At 39.4% G+C, this 19,854-nt stretch overlaps 2 protein-coding genes across 18 annotated transcripts in view; both read right to left on the reverse strand.

The window, feature by feature from the left end:
* The window catches only part of ndst2a (N-deacetylase/N-sulfotransferase (heparan glucosaminyl) 2a), a 166,377-nt gene extending 149,897 nt beyond the window's left edge, over window positions 1–16,480 (reverse strand). For 3 of the 6 annotated variants that reach the window (XM_077237212.1, XM_077237215.1, XM_077237214.1), the window contains exon 1: window positions 16,344–16,480. The gene's annotated coding sequence lies outside the window, so the exon portion shown is untranslated. The remainder of the gene's footprint in view (window positions 1–16,343) is intronic. The other 3 variants (XM_077237213.1, XM_077237217.1, XM_077237218.1) reach the window with 2 other exon arrangements.
* Window positions 16,481–17,691: 1,211 nt separating this feature from the next.
* The window catches only part of zswim8 (zinc finger, SWIM-type containing 8), a 59,522-nt gene continuing 57,359 nt past the window's right edge, over window positions 17,692–19,854 (reverse strand). For all 12 annotated transcript variants that reach the window (XR_013205964.1, XR_013205962.1, XR_013205963.1 and 9 more), the window contains one exon: window positions 17,692–19,268. Coding sequence is in view for 8 of the 12 variants with exons in the window: in XM_077237201.1 (XP_077093316.1) it covers window positions 19,065–19,268 (204 nt within the window). In the remaining 4 variants the exon portion in view is untranslated. The remainder of the gene's footprint in view (window positions 19,269–19,854) is intronic.

Raw genomic sequence — 19,854 nt, forward strand, 5'->3', positions numbered from 1 at the left:
TAAACCGGCTCGTTGGCTGCTAGTTGAACCACTGCAGTAGCCTGTTCGAAGGGGACTGACAGGGAAATGAACTTTGACGGCGGTCCGGCCGCAGCGGGACACGCGCGTCTTTTCTCTCTCGCTGTTAGGAGGGCTTCGCGTGCTCGGACTTCAGTGTGATTCTTTGCCGAGGCCCTCTGGGGGGCGGCGGTCTGTGACGGCTGTCTGAGCGCGATCTAGGGCGGCCGCCCTGACGTCGCTGCGAAGGCTGAGGCTGTGCTGTACGCTGGGTGCTGGTTCGCACAAGAGGCTGGCTTTGTCTCTCGCGAGAGCGGCCTGTGGCGGAACTCGAGCGTCGCGGCAGGAAGAGGTTCATGGCCTGCGTGGTCTTTTGCACCACAGAGAAGCGGTCAACAATCCTGTTCACCGCTGGGCCGAAGAGACCAGTGGGGGAAAGCGGCGCGTTCAGAAAGGTGGCTCGCTCAGTTTCCCGCATATCCGCAAGCATTAACCAGAGGTGCCTCTCCGTCACGGTTAACGCGGCCATGGCTCGTCCGATGGCTTGGGCCGCGGCTTTGGTGGCGCGGAGAGAGAGATCCGTCGCGCTTCTCAAATCCGTAACCGCAGCTGGGTCCCGGCCCTTCTCATCCCATTCACGGAGGTGGTCGGCTTGCAGGATCTGAAGCACAGCCATCGAGTGTAGAGCAGACGCGGCCTGGCCGGAGGCGGCATAAGCGCGGCCGACCAAGGCGGAAGTGGCTCTGCAGGCTTTAGACGGCAGGGCTGACCGTGACCGTGACCGCCATCTCGCGGAGGGCGGGCAAAGTTGCGCTGCGACTGCCTCTTTCACAGGGGGAATCGCTGTGTACCCTTTCTCGGCGGCGCCGTCCACTCGGGAGAGCGACGCGGAGGCCTGTGACTGAAGTCTAGCAGAAAACGGTGTATTCCATGACTTCGTCAGCTCCGCATGAAGTTCCGGCAGGAATGGAATCGGCGGCGACTTTGAAGGAAGCAGCCGTCGAGCCTGTTCGGCGCGGGTTCCTTCGGCAGCGACCACTCAAGCCCGAGACGGTCAACAGCTTGTGTCAGCAGGCGCATAAGTTCCGCGTCAGCTTCTTTCTGCGCGGTCCCACAGGGGGCGGAGTGACTGCTGTGGTGTTGAAAACTTCGAGTCGAGCCCGCAGGGGGCGAGCTCTGCGTGTTCTAGGCCCAGGCAGAGACTGCAGATCAGGTGGCGGTCTCCGGCGCTGAGCGGGGCTTTACACGAGCCACAGGAAGTGCGAGGCATCTTTAAAACGCGCTCGCTGCTCTTTTAGAATAATATGCAAGGCAAAAAGGATACTTCGCCGGATAGCGTAGCTCGCACGGATGGCTGAAGGTGGCGAAGACGGCCGGCTTCCTCAGCGCTGTCCTAGGCTGGCTGTTCGCTGTTCGACGGCGGCGGTGGCTTCTCTCAAATCCAGCGATGCGAAGAGCTCGCTGAAGAGTCGAAAAATCAGAGAATTCAGCCTACAGCCACTATTTTATACTCTAAGCCACGCCTATCTGGCAGGCTGTGACGCTATAAAGGCGCGGGCGCCCTTCATTGGGCGTGACGTCCAGCCGGGCTCACTGGTAGGCTGCAGCAGTTGCCCGCAGGGCAGCCAATGAGCACGCGAGATGGCCTGCTCTAGGTCTGCTAGCTGCTGCACTGCGTTGACAAGGTATACAAAATTAAGGATAATTTTTTGGCTTCAGTATCTCGAGAAGATGAATCTTTCCCGTAGCGTAAGCTAAACTTACGCAATACGAGAGAACCTCTCGTAAGAGAACTGCTCAATTTCTCATAAATAACCATCAACAGTTTTGGTGTTGTTAAAACTAGCAATCAAAACAAAACCAGGCCATCCTGTTTACTGTGTGGGATCATGCTGCAATTCCTTCAAAATATATGAAGTATTTTTCTGTGACATACAGTGATTGCAGACTGTGGTAGCTTAGTGTCATAAAACTCATTTCAGCACAGGTTACCGCCTCTCTTTAAACATAGTAACTTTTATGTAATAAACATTTGTTGCACAACTTGCACACAAACATTTAAAAAAAACGGACTGAAAGACTGTGTCAGTATCACTATGCAAACAGTACAAACACATAATTGCAACACTATACTGACGAATCAAGCACTTGCCGGTCAAGGGGGAAAAAAGCATGCCTTCTAATGACACTACAGAAAAAAAATGACCTAAAAAAAATATAACAATTTTTTACTTTAATTATTTCGCTGTGGCACTCAACTCAAGTGTCCAAGAGATTATTCAGGGGTTGCCGTAAAGACCCTGACATTTCCCATTCTACATTTTTACAACAATGACGACAGAAGTGCATATTTGATCAAACATATTTGATCATGATTGCCAATGATAAAAACTATAAAATATCTTCAAAAACACAACATTTCCCAAATTAGTTAGGCAACCTTTTTATTTTACATAAACAATAACTTAGTGCTCTCAACAAAACAAACAAATAAAAACAACCATTAAGCTATTCTTTTTTTTTCATTTTCATTAAACTGTCTATTGGGATAACTAAGGCACTGTTGTCAAGTTGTACAACAAAATGCTCTTTAATATCTGACGCAACATTTAATGGTGTCATTACAGAGATTACAAACTCACTCCACTGCCACATTATGCCTTTGAGAAAACCAATTAACACAAGATTGCTCCAGGTGGACTGTCCCTACAACTGTTGTGCTGCAAGTCACTTTGGAAAACTAGCATTTGCTAAACAAAGCAAATAGCTATTACAGTCTGATCACAAATATTCAAAAATGCACATTAACAACACAAACTGAATTCAGAGAAGACCATTAAGCATAACATTGTGCTGAGACCCTGTTCACCTAAAATATTGCTTTGTGTGATAAAACTTTAACATTTTACACTGTTACTGACTGCTTGAAAGTTTTTTGTTTTCCATCCATGTCAATAGAGGAAGTGAGAAAACGTTTACTACCATTCACACTAGGAGTGGGAGAAAAAAAAGATGCATTGTCATTCTCTCCAACAATTCTGGATCAATTCTATGAATTTCCTTGTAATTGATTAAATGTACTTGCATCTCAAAATGCTTTTATGACACAAAATTACAGTAAACAGTCAGTTATGTTTTAAGGGATTAAACTGGCATGACAAACCACATCTTACATTTCAAAAGAGATCTGTGTGACTGAATGCAACTTCCGTTATCCATGATTTCACCAGTATATTATAATAATAAAACAACAAAAAAGCTGAGAAACATCACTCACTACTCTTAAATGGAAACCATTCAGATACTTAGTCTTAAATACTAAAAGCACTCTGTTTATTACTTGTAATGTTTTGTTGTTCCTCTTTATTTACTAGGCTACTTGCTTATTTACAATCTTAACATACAATTGTATTAATTTTTTTTTTAAACTTGTAATTATTTAATCGGATAGTGACTCCCAGAATCGGAATGGATGGTGCCTAAAGATTCCCACCCCTAGTTCACGTGGACATGTTCTTGCATTTCTTCTGCACTTTCTTGTCATTGTTGCACCAAACAAAATTGTTGCACCACTTTTTTAGGATGCTGTGTCAGCTTACAATCAGAATCTGATACCAGTTGATGAATTTTTTTTTTTTTTTGCTCTATTACAGGCCAAACTGGCCTTAAAGGGATGGTTTACCCAAATAAATAAATAGTTGTTAATTTACTCCAAGATGACCATTCAAGATGTAGGTAACTTTCTTCAGTAGAACAGTAAAAAAGACTTTTAGCTGAAACCATGGTCCTCTGAGATTCATATAATGGAAGTCAATGGGTTGTCACTGAGATTAAAAAAAAATAATCATGCAGTAAAAAAGTTTTTTTTTTCTTATCCTGAAAAGTACCAGTTTTGGACATACAGGATTTCCACCTGATAGCGACAATATGCATGTTGATTTAAAGGGTAACTAAACACTAAAACAACTTTTTTTAGTTAATGATCTGTTAGAATGGAGCTTCATAAATGCTGTTCATTGATTCCAGTAAATGTTTTGACATTTGGGTTTAAAGTGTTTTAATTCTACAATATATGGTATAAAAACGTCTGAGTGCTGCCCTCTTCAGGTTGAACGGTGGCTACTGCAGTTGAATTTTCCTATTGGTGGTTGCGGTGGTTCGTGCCGCAGCGGTTGTTGGTGGCGTAGGTAGGTTCCATACAAAGAGATGCATCTCAGGTGCACGCCCCCCTCCGCTGGGCTCTGCCCACTTTTCCAGCATTTTTCAAATATTGCCAGTGGGTGGAGTCAGGCTCTGACCAGGGGTTTAGTTACCCTTTAACAACAATGCACCCTTAAAACAAATGTGAAAACCTTATGGTGCGTTCACACCGGGTGCGAATAGAGCGTCTAGCGCAAGTGATTTCAATGTTAAGTCAATGCAAAGACGCGTTACGCGCGTAAAAAATTCCTGCGAAACACGAATGAGGCGTAGAGCGCGGCGTGGTAGGCGCGTATTCGCCTCATTCGCGCGTCAAGTTCACGCGAATGGCGCAAAATGAGCGTCTTGCGATTTATTTAGTGCTTTTCGTGCATTCACGCATTTGACGCGAATTCGCGTCTGCCGCCCGAGTTGAAAAATCTGAACTTCTGCGTCAAATTCGCGCCGCGTTAACCAATCAGGAGCCAGTTTGCTGCTGTCACGTGGTGAAGTAAATATTTTACCACATAAAAACTTGATTTTAATATATGAGACATTCATTTTGTATGCTATTTATTCCATATCTAATCTAGATTATATGAAACATTATTATTATTCTAATGTAAAGAGAACAACATAGTTTGTGTCGGTGTTGTGTGAGGGAAAAAAAACTGGGCTGTCATCCAGGCGCAGCTCCTGGAGCAAATGGTGAACCTCGTCGAACTGGGTTCGCCTCCGAAGGGTCTGGTGGACCCAAATACGGCGATGATGATCCATACACCGCTGTTCTGCTCTTCTGAGCAAATACAGAGCGGTGACTCTCTCGATAAATGACCCATCAACAACAGACATCTTGTAAAAAGATGGCCGCCAAAGGGGTTCGAAACTTTTGCCTCTGACACGCGTGAAGCGCGTAAATTTCGCTTAAAACTTTTGTTTTTACGCGCGTCAGTTTCACTCTTGTCGCACGAATTAACACAAAGTGGTCAAGCGTCAAACTAGACGCGTTAGACGCGAATTTGACGCGCTATTCGCGTCCGGTGTGAACGCACAGTAAGCGTGCCACAATTTATTTTTATTGTGGCCCAAAAAACATTAGGGGTACAAGTACTCCTACACAGTATATAGGACAGTATAGTTTCAATATTACCTAGAGAATACTCCCAGTATTCAGCAAGATTCCCATTTTAGAGATATTCTCAGAAATGCTTTAGATATTTGGAAGCCAAACTCAACGTTGTGCACTGCACTTCTATAGAAAAATTACAGGAAATCAGTCTAGACAATGCAAGAGTAAACTGCTACAACAAACACAAAAGTAAAACACTAACCAAAATACATACAACCTAAATGCAACATAGTGCTTTCATTTAGCCATGGGAACTCAAGAAAATATATTGTGAAACAACCACAGTACTTTATCTCCCAAGGATTCATGCTCTTCTGAAAAAGTAAAGCAACAGCAAACGCTTATGAGCCTATAGACATAGGCCTAAGTATCACTTCAAAAGGGGAGTATCCCAAATTGCTGTGTGTGTGCAAAGTCTGAGTAATAACAGTCTGTATCTCAGCAGTCAGGAGAAGTGCACAGCAATTGATTTAACTCTTGAAACATTATCCGCAATCAAATGAAGCCTTACGGAAATAAAGTGTGGAAAATGAAGCCGTCAGCAGGCATACAAACTCGATTGAAAAAAGGAGGAAAATAACCCATGGGATTGTGTTACTTTTTGGAAGACGACTAAATAACATTACCCTTATTCACAGACAAGAGAGGACGTCAACCTGTCATGAGCCTTGAGAGTCCAAAATCAAAGTGAGTCTTGATATGTCAGGGTTTTTCAAATGGAGGTTTGTGATGGGAATACAATGATTTGGAAAATTGTGACAGAAATGTGAATGCTAAATGAATAATAAACTATAATTTAATTAATTTAAATCACACACTGATTTAAACACCACTAAAAAAAAAATTCACACAATTCACCTTTAAATCAAATTGCGATATAGGCTGCGTTCCAGAATTCCAAAATTGTCATGCCCTTCACTCGCTAACTTCCCTCCGTCTCGTCCACTCGGATGTACGTCATTGCTTAAGTTGCCTTTGTGACCACTAAGCCCTTGATCACTTAGAATCCACTATGGGGTTGACTTATTATTTATTTTTTTCCCTTATGATATTGTTTAATGCAGTATTCTATGTATATAGGTGTGTTTGAGTTGTTCAAATTTTTTTTTGAATTATTAATGTATCAGAGTTGTTTGTGGTGGGGTAAATTAAACGCAATATGCGTTAACGTCACAATCATGTTGCATTGTGGTATATTGAGCTGCCTGAAGTGTACATGAAATAGACTCGCTCCCTCGGTCAAAATCGAGGGAGCAAAAGGTCTGTCCATATAAACTTCCCTCGTCCACTTCACGAAGTGGAACACACTTCAAAATGGCGGCAGGGATTCCCCCGAGGGGAAGTGCTTGGGGAGGTGGAAGTGCGTGTCTAAAAGTGGACTGGAACGGAGCCATAGAATAGTGTCTATGAATATTAAACCGCAAAAAGACTGAATCCTGAAAAAAATATGAATCCTTGATGTTCTGCGTGTCTCTGTGTGAATGAATGGCGCAGACGCATGGTTTCATTTACCCCACATACACGTGACGCTCAGTGTTTTCAGCCTCTGCCACCTCACTAAATGAGGACATGAACACATGAACTTCAACTTGTACATATATCTTAGCATTTTATAGCAGCCTCCTACTCCCCCACACACCTGTCCCACCTACTTTTTAAAACAAAATTACGCTACTGGTTGGAGATGTGTGGTCAGTTACTGAAGTTTTATTCCGTTTTTTATTCCCAACTGTACATTGGTAAAGAATGAAATGGCTAGAATTTATTCACACCTCTACTACTAAATCCAAGGTATCATCTGCGCTCGGATTCGCTTCCATGGTGCTGGCAACTATGACTTGTAGTCTGTGAGGTAAATTAAATGCTATTGGCTATTTGAAAAGGGGGAGGAGAATTTCAATGTCCCACCTTAGCTTCCTGTTTCAGTGGAAATATTATCAACGCTGTCGCTTAGCGTTCCAAGGCACTTCAGTATTTTTTTTAAACTTAATACATTATTGTTAAACTATAAGTTTCATGATTTCAATTTATTAGACATGCTTTTTGATTACAAAAATTACCAATTTAAGGTCCAAAATCCAGAGTCCAAAAATATTACAAAAGAAAAATGGAATCCAGAAAAATTTAAATGGGAAAAAATAATTTTGAAAAAAGAAGCAAATACAGTGTATACTATAAAATAAACAGTGCTTTTTAGGTTTTTCAGGTAGGTCTAACAGTTTTCAGGTACAGAAATTGAATAAAGTAACCCAAATGTAAAATAACTTTGCATATTTGACTGTAGAAATTAAAGATGAATCCTTTAAGTTACAAAATATATTAAATCCAAAGCTGTGAGTGATTTTATTGGCGAGGATACTCATCAAGATGGACATGTTGACAATTTTTGTGTGATTTTGTCTATTCAAGCGCAAGACTTGAAAGAGATCTCAATATTTGCGCGCTGTCTGAGACGTTTGTGCGCTTCGGATGAGTGCACGCAAAAACACAAATCTTCTCACAGCGCGCAAGACTTCTTTCGCGTCTTGCTCTTTAATTTTTAAATTGACAAAGCTTAAATTAGTTTAGTTTAAAGTTTAAACACAGATAGCAAAATGAGTAGTTCAGGTCTCGCCTGCGCGCTATGAACACCCAGGTGATGACGGCATAAATGACTGGTCATGTTCGAGCAAACGGCACTAGCATTGAAAAAAATTTACAAAAAGTAACCGTTTTGTTCACCTTTTTTTGATTATCGCTGTTGCAAGTGCGTCCTGAACCGCGGGGGCAGAACAGTACGGTTCAATGTTTTACCGAGAACCTTTACACCCCTAATACCTAGCCCTAACAGACAACAACGCAGAAAAAAAGGGCAAAGATCAAGATTTGGAATTTAAATGCACAACAACTACTAAGACTTACAGTTATTTGAAATCTCCAAATGTGTCAATGCAGCTGCCTTAGTGAGTTCTGTCTCTCCATCTATTACAATTAAATGTTTAAAGAGCCACCTCAGAGGAATACCTGACCTTGAATTGAAGCAACAATTTCAGATCAGCTATTGCTTGATTGCCCAAACTCAATGATTGAGGCAGTACATTAAGAATGTTCAATGCCTTGTGTTCTTGCTTGGTAGTGAATAAAAGCAGCCAATGTATCTAGATGATTCTATTAAGGTAAACATGGTCAAAAATACCTTTTGAAAACCTTTTACAAACAGAACAACAGATGTCAAATACAAAGGAAAAAATATTTTGCATTAAGGAAGCCTTTCATTCAAAACATGGACAAACAGACTACCTCTTCAAGCTAAGCATGAAGACTGAAGTGGGTGAGATGTTTCATCTTGAAAGAGTAGAAGCACTGCTCTTTGTAGCAACCCCTGTGTACAAGAGCTCTTGATGGAAGGCAGGACAACCCTGAAGAGATTAGAAGAACTAATCTTCCGCTGCTACTTCAAAAATGTTGTTTTTCTGGGTCCTTTGATCTCTCATTTACAGATAATTGAATCAATCTACCATTTCTTTATCCTAAGGGGTAAAAGCAGTCTAGAGGTGCACTCCCCACCCCTTGCGTCTACGTAGACTGATTAATACTGGTCTGCGGCAGACTTTCATTAGCATGCATTTCAGATGGGACTCTAGTGGGGACGATGATACACATGCAGGTAACAGATAATTTGTTATGGTATTAGTTTGAATATTCACAATATATTCCACAGCAAGTAAATAAAAAAAAATACTGCTTAGTGGTCTTAACGCCACAAAATACAATGCTGACAGTCAGATAGATGGAAGTGCTACAGGTAGTGACACTTTCCCCTCCCTGTGTTCTTTTTCCTCAGATGTGTGATAAGATTGGATAGCAGCATGGCACAGGATGGATCACTTGAGTGAGCCCCTGGATAGCACAGTGCAAAATGTGCAACCCATTTGACTTCTGTGAATGTTTTACTTTTAAGCCCTATAGAGAAAGTCAAACATCTCAAACAGCTGGAAAGACTGACGTTAAAAACAGAGGGGGAAAACTTTACCTTGCTGGCGAATTTTGCAACATCGATACACTGAACAGAATCAACATTGAACTGACTTGAGCTGAATAACTACACCATTTTCTTCTTTAGAGTTGCTTATAGCGGAACTGAACTCATTCATAAGTGATGAACTTTATATAACACTGAACTGACTTGAGCTGAACAATGACACTATTGTCTTCTGTATAGCTGCTTGAACGATGTATTTTACTCATATTTGATGAAGTTTGCATCATTGTTATTTTCCTGTTTATTACGGTAAAGCTGTATTGAAACATTCTGTATTGTAAAAAGAACTATATACATTTTATAGTGGGAAAAGGATTCTTTAGATTATTAAACAGTTTAAAATGTACATAAAAAAAAGAAGTCTAATTCGCGTATATATTTTCTATATTTTCATGCAACTCCTTTTAAGGCAACTCACTGCTCCTAATGTGTGAACTAATTAGGATGGGTTAAATGCAGAGGACAAATTCAGAGTATGGGTTACCATACTTGTCCATCACGTCATGTCATGATCATTAGATATTCCTAAAAGCAAAGCAATATGTAATAATTATGTAAATAAACCAACTCATATATGTATGCAAGCTATCACCAGAGACCACTTTAATCAAAAGAAAAACCCTTAGAGAAAGTATTTTAACAAAAGAATTGCAATACATCACGAACTATAATGTTTTCTAGCAGTGATATAACCACCAGAGACAGACTGTTTGGACATCACCTCTCTGACAAAGGCTTCTCTCCAGAAGAGCAGCTTGATAATGTTTGTCCAGCACAAAGCAATTCAGAAGGGCCTTCCTGATTATCAAGTTGCCATGCCACACACACCCACCTCACCTGTGAATCAGCACCAGGAGAATGAGGCTTACATTCAGGAGAAATGAATTGTGCTTACCCTGCATGGCTATGCAATTAGTCACAGCCAATCTTATCCCTGGAGGAACTTCAAGAATAAAATAAACAGTCAAAAAAGCAATGCAATTTTTTTTAATCCACAGCTGTGTGGAGAGATAGATTGACTTAGAAACAGACATTATATCTTGTGGCAATGGGGTTTGAACCAGGTGAGATTTACTGGCAAATGGCAGATAAACAAAAATGGAATGGGGTGCGCAACTCTTTTTGAGAAAAAACATGCAACTCTTTCTGAGAGGTCTGCAAACAGATGAACAGAAAATACTCAGAAAACCTTTAGCCTAGAAAGACAGCCTTGGACAAAAGGTCTGATCAAGCAAACAATCGCGCCAGGGCACGGTACAAGGCAACCGTGCCTAGCGTGAGTACACCCTAAAATAATTCTTAATCAACCTTATTCCTGACGAGTTTACTGCGTTTCGAATTATGGGCGGCACTTCCGTTTGGGGAACTTCCATTCAAAAAGACTGAAACGAATCATTTCAAATCATAAGGTTGCCTTTCAAAATAAAGCTGATCCGTCAGTTTGACTCAATCTATCAGTCAAGCTATCAGTTTTCTTTCATGTTTTATTTAAGAATAACATGAGAATAACGTTACACTTGGTATTTTAACGTGACATGTTATAACAAGAATATCTACGGTAAGAAGTATTTTTAGTCGCTGCATTCTTTTCGTGATTATTTTCTTTTTTCCTTTTGCAATCTGCTGTAATAGTATGAAAAAGGTCAACATATGTAGCTACTGCACATTTGTGGTCTGTTCTCAACGATTTAATTTTCGATATATCCCATTAATAATTCACTGGAATGCATGAAGAATCTCTTTTTTTTTTCTCCCCAAATCGTCTCTTTCCAGGTTTGTTTTCACAGGTAAATAAAATGTAATATCTGTCATATATCTGTATAATAAGTTTATTAAGGCAACGTATGTTACATAATACAGATTACCACAGTGATATTTAACCGTCCGATTTTGCTGTTGAAAGATTCACACTTTTGGGGTTATTCATGGTCTGTTGAAAGAACCTTGTTGATGCTTTTACACTTTTAAATGTACTTTTAATGATCAATGGGTGAGTAGAATAATGTAATGTCATTGTACACAGTTTAAAAATATATATATTATTGCGTCCATAGAGCAAGTCTTTCACTGCTTGTTTACAGCTTAACGGAAGTTACACCCATAATTCGCGCAAAGCGTCATGGGGCGTAGGAATATTGTGGATAGGTTTCAGTGTTATCACTTATCTGAGTCTACACCGGTGAAAACTCCCACTCTTAAATTATAACCATTCATAATTCATCATCTACTAGAAAAAAAAAGATTGCTCTCTTTAATGCCATAACCACGAAGATAACACAAAGCTAATTTAAGCCCCACAGGCATGCACAGGAAGGATGCAAAAATCTCTGCTGGGCTGGCAATCAGCTCAGAACTGATCTGATATTAAACTAGCATGCCATTAAACCTTGCACCTCTTGACCCCTGCCACGCAGTGATCCCTGCAGCATCCCTTTTTATTAATAACAAGAGCCATTTAGGCTCAGCATACTGATCTGCTGTTAAAAACTAGAGGAAAACGGGATGACCGCCTGTTCGCCTCTGCCTCTTGACTTAGTGAAGAGAGGGTTAAAAAAAGCTCTGCATGGGTACATGAAGCCGACTATTTCAGTGCACCACTCAGGGCTTTAGTCGGTTGGCCCGATCAAAGATACAACCAAAGTTTTTCAAACACACCAACTTGACAACTAGAGACTGCCAGTAAATGTCATGGTAGCTTGTATGTTGAGGGAAAACTCTGAGTGATCCTCAGTCATGTTCATTCGTTGAAACTATTCTTTTAACACTTACAGCCAATTCTGGATTCATATTATTACTGGTGTTGTTATTGCTATTATTACTCCTGGAGTCCTAAAGACCATTGGTTTGGAGAACCATTCCTTGAGTGCTTCCTTCATTGCACGTCTCGATCAAGCTGTAGAATTCCCTCCACGTTGGCATCCCTGTCTGATCTCCCAGCGCTGCACAAGACCTGACTCAGCTCCCTGAAGATTAAACGGACTAAAAAAATAAAAAAAATCAGATCCCCATTATTCTGTTCTTTAGTGGAAAGTGACAGTAGACTCGGTGGACTGCACTGCAGCAAAAGCACTTTTACATTATCAATGCAAATAAAGGGTGCATTTCATGGAGACAAGGCTTTTATCTAAAATTGACACGACAAAAGCGTTCATATGATTATAAAGTTACGTTGTAAGTTCAGTTAACCAGCCTTTCCAAAGGTCATCTTAAACAACCAGTGAGCGAGTAATACTATAGGCATGCAATTAAGATACAGGAGCGAAATTAATACTAGCTTTAGGGAGATGAGGCGAAAGAAAAGAGCCTGGTCATTTGAAGTCATTAATCTAATGGGATTCTGGGTTCTTCAGTGGCTCTATTGAAACATAATCCAAGTCTTGTCCCACTTTCAAAGATGTCTTTTTTTTTTTTACCATAAAGCCCAAAAAACTCTCAGCATGAGAGCCACCCCAGACCCAACGCTCATTTGCAAATTATCTCAGACATTTATAATGTTCTTGCCTTGGGACAGAACCAAACTCATCTTTAACTCAAAATTCAATGCTAATTGGGTCATGGACTTGGGGACAGAGTCAAATGAGTTATGGGCATGTATTTGTCCTGTTTTAAATCAGGAGAAGAAAAGAGAAGCTCAAGAGGTATAATGGCTGTAAAAAAAAATCTTGATTTTACACTTATCACACTACTTGATCTGTGAGTCTTCATACCAATATTTACAACATTGCCTCAGGATGAAGAAAATTATTTTATGCTCATTCATAAAAATGTCTCCAAATTCCTTCTGGGCAAAAAAGGACAAGCCAAGGAGCGTGTTAACTCTGAAAGCTATTTGATAAATCAAGTATCACTGAATCACTTAAGGTACTAAGATAAATTTCACTTGTTATCCAATTTCAACGTTGTTAAACATTTGACAAAGCTAAAAAGTATTTGAACATCCTTTCTTCATAATTCAATATTCAAATAGCTGAACACGATGCAATAATTTCAGTGTTATATACTAGGGGTGTAACAATATATCGTGCCACAATATATCGCAATACAAAAATGCAACAATAAGTATCGTGGATTGTGGCAATATGTATCGTGGATAGTCCCCCCAAAATAAAAATTACTGTATGAGCAAAAAATTCAAGTTTGAGAGTTTTAGTGTAAGTGCTACATTAAACTACTATATATATATACACAGGTCCTTCTAAAAAAATTAGCATATTGTGATAAAGTTCATTATTTTCCATAATGTAATGATAAAAATGTAACTTTCATATATTTTAGATTCATTGCACATCAACTGAAATATTTCAGGTCTTTTATTGTTTTAATACTGATGATTTTGGCATACAGCTCATAAAACCCCAAAATTCCTATCTCAAAAAATTAGCATATCATGAAAAGGGTCTCTAAACGAGCTATTAACCTAATCATCTGAATCAACTAATTAACTCTAAACACCTGCAAAAGATTTCTGAGGCTTTTAAAAACTCCCAGCCTGTTTCATTACTCAAAACCGCAATCATGGGTAAGACTGCCGACCTGACTGCTGTCCAGAAGGCCATCATTGACACCCTCAAGCAAGAGGGTAAGACACAGAAAGAAATTTCTGAACAAATAGGCTGTTCCCAGAGTGCTGTATCAAGGCACCTCAGTGGGAAGTCTGTGGGAAGGAAAAAATGTGGCAAAAAACGCTGCACAATGAGAAGAAGTGACCGGACCCTGAGGAAGATTGTGGAGAAGGGCCGATTCCAGACCTTGGGGGACCTGCGGAAGCAGTGGACTGAGTCTGGAGTAGAAACATCCAGAGCCACCGTGCACAGGCGTGTGCAGGAAATGGGCTACAGGTGCCGCATTCCCCAGGTCAAGCCACTTTTGAACCAGAAACAGCGGCAGAAGCGCCTGACCTGGGCTACAGAGAAGCATGTCATTCGGAAATCAAGGTGCCAGAGTCTGGAGGAAGACTGGGGAGAAGGAAACTGAAGTCCAGTGTCAAGTACCCACAGTCAGTGATGGTCTGTGGTGCCATGTCAGCTGCTGGTGTTTGTCCACTGTGTTTTATCAAGGGCAGGGTCAATGCAGCTAGCTATCAGGAGATTTTGGAGCACTTCATGCTTCCATCTGCTGAAAAGCTTTATGGAGATGAAGATTCCATTTTTCAGCACGACCTGGCACCTGCTCACAGTGCCAAAACCACTGGTAAATAGTTTACTGACCATGGTATTACTGTGCTCAATTGGCCTGCCAACTCTCCTGACCTGAACCCCATAGAGAATCTGTGGGATATTGTGACGAGAAAGTTGAGAGACGCAAGACCCAACACTCTGGATGAGCTTAAGGCCGCTATCGAAGCATCCTGGGCCTCCATAACACCTCAGCAGTGCCACAGGCTGATTGCCTCCATGCCATGCCGCATTGAAGCAGTCATTTCTGCAAAAGGATTCCCGACCAAGTATTGAGTGCATAACTGAACATAATTATTTGAAGGTTGACTTTTTTTTTGTATTAAAAACACTTATTTTATTGGTCGGATGAAATATGCTAATTTTTTGAGATAGGAATTTGGGGTTTTCATGAGCTGTATGCCAAAATCATCCGTATTAAAACAATAAAAGACCTGAAATATTTCAGTTGGTGTGCAATGAATCTAAAATATATGAAAGTTTAATTTTTATCATTACATTATGGAAAATAATGAACTTTATCACAATATGCTAATTTTTTGAGAAGGACCTGTATATAATGTTGATTATAATGTATAATAATGCAATGGGGGAATATTTGTGGGTCCTGATAATGCCAAATGTCTGATGTTACCAGTAAAAAGTGGCCGACATTATTTTAAATGTATCTAGTCAGTGAAAGCGTTCAAGCATATTCATCTACAATAACTCAGTAATTTCAGCTTCAGAATCATGAATATTGTTATTCTGGTGTCACCATTGTCCTTGCGTTACAAGCACCAAGTCCAAGCCTATTCATTTAAACCCACAATGTAATATCAAATTTAGCATTTTAATCAACAGTACATTTTTTCAGTACAAAAATGACACGTGCTTAAATGGATTTTAAGATATGCACATTATCTTGTACATATGCATTTTTAAACTTAAAATCTTGATAATGTCAATGGACACGTTATGGGTCAACAACCCACAAATGTATATTTTCTTAACGCAAGATCAAAAGATGGTCAAAAACATTCAAACAACCCTGCCTACATGCAGACAATTTATTAAAAAAACCTAACGTTACACTTTTTAAATACTATAAATCCAAGAGCATATTCTTCTAACTTTCAGCTAGAATAGCACGCACTGAATTGTCGTTTTAAAGAGATTTACATGACGCTGTGCACTAGGCGGACACATGATATTTTCTTCTTGACTCACCTATAAAAGAGAACTAAGCATTGAGTGAAGCCCATGCAAAATTCATTACTGCCCAAAAAAAGTCTCCATGGCAGAGCTGCTCAGATTTTCCAATGGACTGCGTAAAGGTACCAATGTAGACTCAATCTGCCCATAAAGTCATACAGAAAAAACACGCATTTAAAAGCAACAAGCATCCCGCTTTGCTTTTGTCCCAGCTGCTCTGCAACTCAAACTTACACAGGGTCACACTGTACTGCACATTAAGCCTGTGTAAGGAAAAAGAAATCTCTAAGTTGTTTAATATTTACTGATACTAATAATTATTTAAACACTTTCTGGGCGTATAGATGAAAATCACTCACAACACCAAACTTCCACTAAACTGGAAAACTACACCGCGGTTCAAATAGTCTCTTCTATTACTAAACGTAGTTTTTATACAAACAGCAAAGCTTTGAGAGGTCTGATTGTCATTGTCATTTAAGATAAAGCCGTGTTTGTGCAAACTAAAAGGAGTTTAAAATAAAAACATTGATAATGCGCCTCTCTGATTTTCTTCAGAACGAGGTTAGCGCGGCTAGCCGTAGCATTATTTCAGTTCTGAAGAGGCAAAACTGCACTTGTTTGGAAGAAAACACAAAACACGACTCACCGATACATTTTTTTATACAGCTATCCGTAACCGATCCTCAAAGGTTTTCCAAGTTTAAAAAAACGAGAGGTGAACTCAAACTCTCGTTGACAGCATCACTCTCTGAACCGCCATCTTCACTCAGCTATGATGCTGCTGTTCGCTTGAGACGCTCTACCTACCGAAAACTCTGGAACAAACCAAATCAGTCCGTCAGATGGGGGGAAACCTGCGGAAACTCACAATTTCGCATGGCATTATCTGAAAGTATTGACACAAGTATATCTTAAGTTGGATGTGTTCAAATCTTTTAACTGGAATTTTAGAGTGCTTAGAACAACACCGGTTAAAACATTTTAAGAAATAAATACAGTGAATTAAAACCCCCGCACTGTAATCAAATTTCAGAGACTTGTTTCCAAAGTGTACCTCCGAGCAGATTTTTTTCAGGTAGGTGTACAAACAAGGACCGGTGTGAGATTATCGTGCATTAGCTTGACAAATTTGTTTTTAAATACATTCACCTGAACTTGCAGTAAAGTGGTTTGAAAACACTGTATTCTACAAGTTTAGACAAGCATCATTATATTTATCATTAAAATCATTAAAAAGTTTAATTTGGCACCAAAACTACTTGCGTGCTTGAATAAGCAAATCTTTTAAATATCAGCCCATTTATAAAAGAATCTGAATCCCCGATAGACCACAAAATCACAGCAGTGTCAATACCGGTATTTAACATTCTAGCGCCCCCAGCCGATTAAAACCCCCTTAGTACAACGTTGATTCCCTGCTAATCAAATTCGTTTTAATGAGGTGCATATCTGACAATTGCAATTAAACGTATTCATGAAACTATTCGTATCGTTATCCATATAAACGAAGTAAAAAAAAAATTGTTTTTTCTTCAAAAAATATTCAGCAAGAAGAACGCATTTAAATCAAAGACATTTATAATTTTGCAAAATATTTCCTTTTCAAATAAATGCTGTTCATCAAAGAATCCTAGAAAATGTTACAGTTTTCACAACAATGTAAAGCAGCACTATTGATAAGAAATGTTTCTTGAGCACCAAATCAGCATATTAGAATGATTTCTGAGGTATGTGACATTGTAGACTGGAGTAATGAATGCTTTTCCATTTACATTTTCAATTCAGCTTGTATTCAAATTCACAAGAATTTGAATACATTTTAAAATGTATTCAAATTGAAAAGTAAATTTAAATTCTAATATTTCACAATATATATATATTTTTACTGTTTTTAAACAAATTAATTCAGCTTTGGTGAAAACGAGAACTTACCAACCCCAAATTTTTGATTGGTCCTATTAATAATGGTTAGAACAACAGACACAGATAAACTATTAGTGTTTTGATTTATCTTTATTAAGTAAACTCTACATTTTTAATATTGCTTTGTTCCAATTTAGTTTTTCTCTTTTCCCCCATTTATTCTAAATTACATCCTCTTGCAATCAAAACAGTTTCATATTTATATGTATTTATATAGATTTTTTTGTTTGTTTTTTTCCAACCAAGCTACACTTGAAGAATACAAAAATATCACAGTACATTTTCTACGCAGTCACTCTCCACTAGTGAGTTCCAAAGCTGGGGCCGATGCTGGAAACATGGGAATCTGGCAGTGACGTTTATTGACCACTCAATTACGCTAGGCCGAGGGAAGCGGTTAACCCGTTTTAAAATGAGAACAAAACTAGATTGTGTGGTTCGACTAAATCTTGAAATATTAAATTGCAAGGTCTATTAATGGTATGGCAAATAACTTGTCCAATAGCTAGATTTCGGATATAAAAGAAACCAATTTAAATTAAATTTAAACAGGAAGCCTGAATTGTTTTGGACTTAAGTCCGCGCTGACATCTAGAATTAAAGCGGTGTAATCTGGTCCAGCCAGACTTCTCTGTTCCAGCACTCAAGCCACCAACATCTGACCGGAAAAAGGAACTCACAGATCAGTCAGTAATAACATTCTTCCATTCCTCATCCTGCTCTCTGCAGACACGCCATACTATACAAAATATTAAAAACAAAAGATAAAACAAAACACTGAAGAATCCTCACCCGTACTTTGATTATTGTTTCATAATAAATGTCTCTTTTATTCTTTTAACAAAGTTTTGTTTCATTTTCCTCATTTTTACACTGCCATCCACTATCCAACGTTGAAATCCTTAATGACCGGTGGTGGCTCTGTTCTCCAGGGTAGAGGAATGTTGTAGTATGAGTCAGACATTTAGTGGTTTTGTTCAAACTTGAACCAAACATCAACATAGCAAGTGAAAACCTTAGTCCCCTTATCAATCACCTAAACAAACTCAGGGGATCACAAAACGTACAAATCAGTGAACGAAAGATGTTAGGACACAGATAAAACATAGATAGCCATCAAGTTACTTGACTGAACACACCAAAAAAGAACAAAAGAAAAAAAGGGTCAGACACAACACTGGGATCAACAACATGACAAAGGAGGGACCCACTGACTGGAGAAATTCACTTGCCCCAGTATCTCTGTACCTCTTTCTCATGACTTCAGGGCCTGAAGGACAAAATTTTCAGTCATGTGAGTGGGCTTGTACAGGAAGTTGGCATGGCTACACTTCCTATCAAGGGGAACTGTGTCTCGGATTGAGCTGTGTCACTGGGGGTGGGGGGGGGGGGGGGGGGGGGGGGGGAGATTGGGCGTCTCTGTCCCCGCTGGTCTCTAGAGCAGTCATGGTGAGAAGGTGGCCATCTCCAATGAGATCCGCTGCCATAGTTCTTTTGTCTGTTTGCCCCTCTTCAGGTTCTGCAGCACATCGTTGAACTGCATCATGCCAACTGGCGTCAGGCAAAACGCCCCGCGGGCGCTTCGGATGATGTTCACAAAGTCGTCATAGTCTGCGGGAGTCAGATGGATCAGCCTGTGGTGGATATACTGGAATAAAACATAATTAGAAATCGAAATGAGCAGGGAAGACATGAATTCTGTCCCAAGGATATTTAATTTTTGCATTTTAATAGTATTTTTACTATTTTCAAATTTAATTTCAGTTTTACTTGTTTCCAACAATAGTTTTGTTAGTTATAGTTTAGTTTAAACATTATGAAATGCAATTAGCAAGCCTTATATAATGTCATCTGTTCCTAAATGTGAAACAAACAAACAAAGGGGACATAGTGATGAAAAAATATGAGATGGAAGGAAAAATTATATGTTAATGTTTTCGCATGCACTCACAAAATATTTGCATTCCCTCAAGAAACTGTGAATACATTTATAATTTTACAAAATATATTTTTATTCTTCAAAGAATCATGGAAAAATAAAATACAAAAACATTACACAAAAACATTTAGCAGCTCAAGCAGTTTTCAACACTGATAGTAATAATAATAATAATAATTTAAATGTTTTTGCGAAAAGTTTTGCATTAGTATGAAGTTTCTCAGGGGAACGCAAAAAGTTGAGATGGAAGGAAAAGTTATATTTCAATGCTTTTGTGGTTCCCTGAAAAGTTGTG

The sequence above is a fragment of the Siphateles boraxobius genome, unplaced genomic scaffold, assembly GCF_051911475.1.
Source record: "Siphateles boraxobius isolate OS27281-9 unplaced genomic scaffold, OSU_SipBor_1 20, whole genome shotgun sequence".
Classification (NCBI taxonomy): domain Eukaryota; kingdom Metazoa; phylum Chordata; class Actinopteri; order Cypriniformes; family Leuciscidae; genus Siphateles; species Siphateles boraxobius.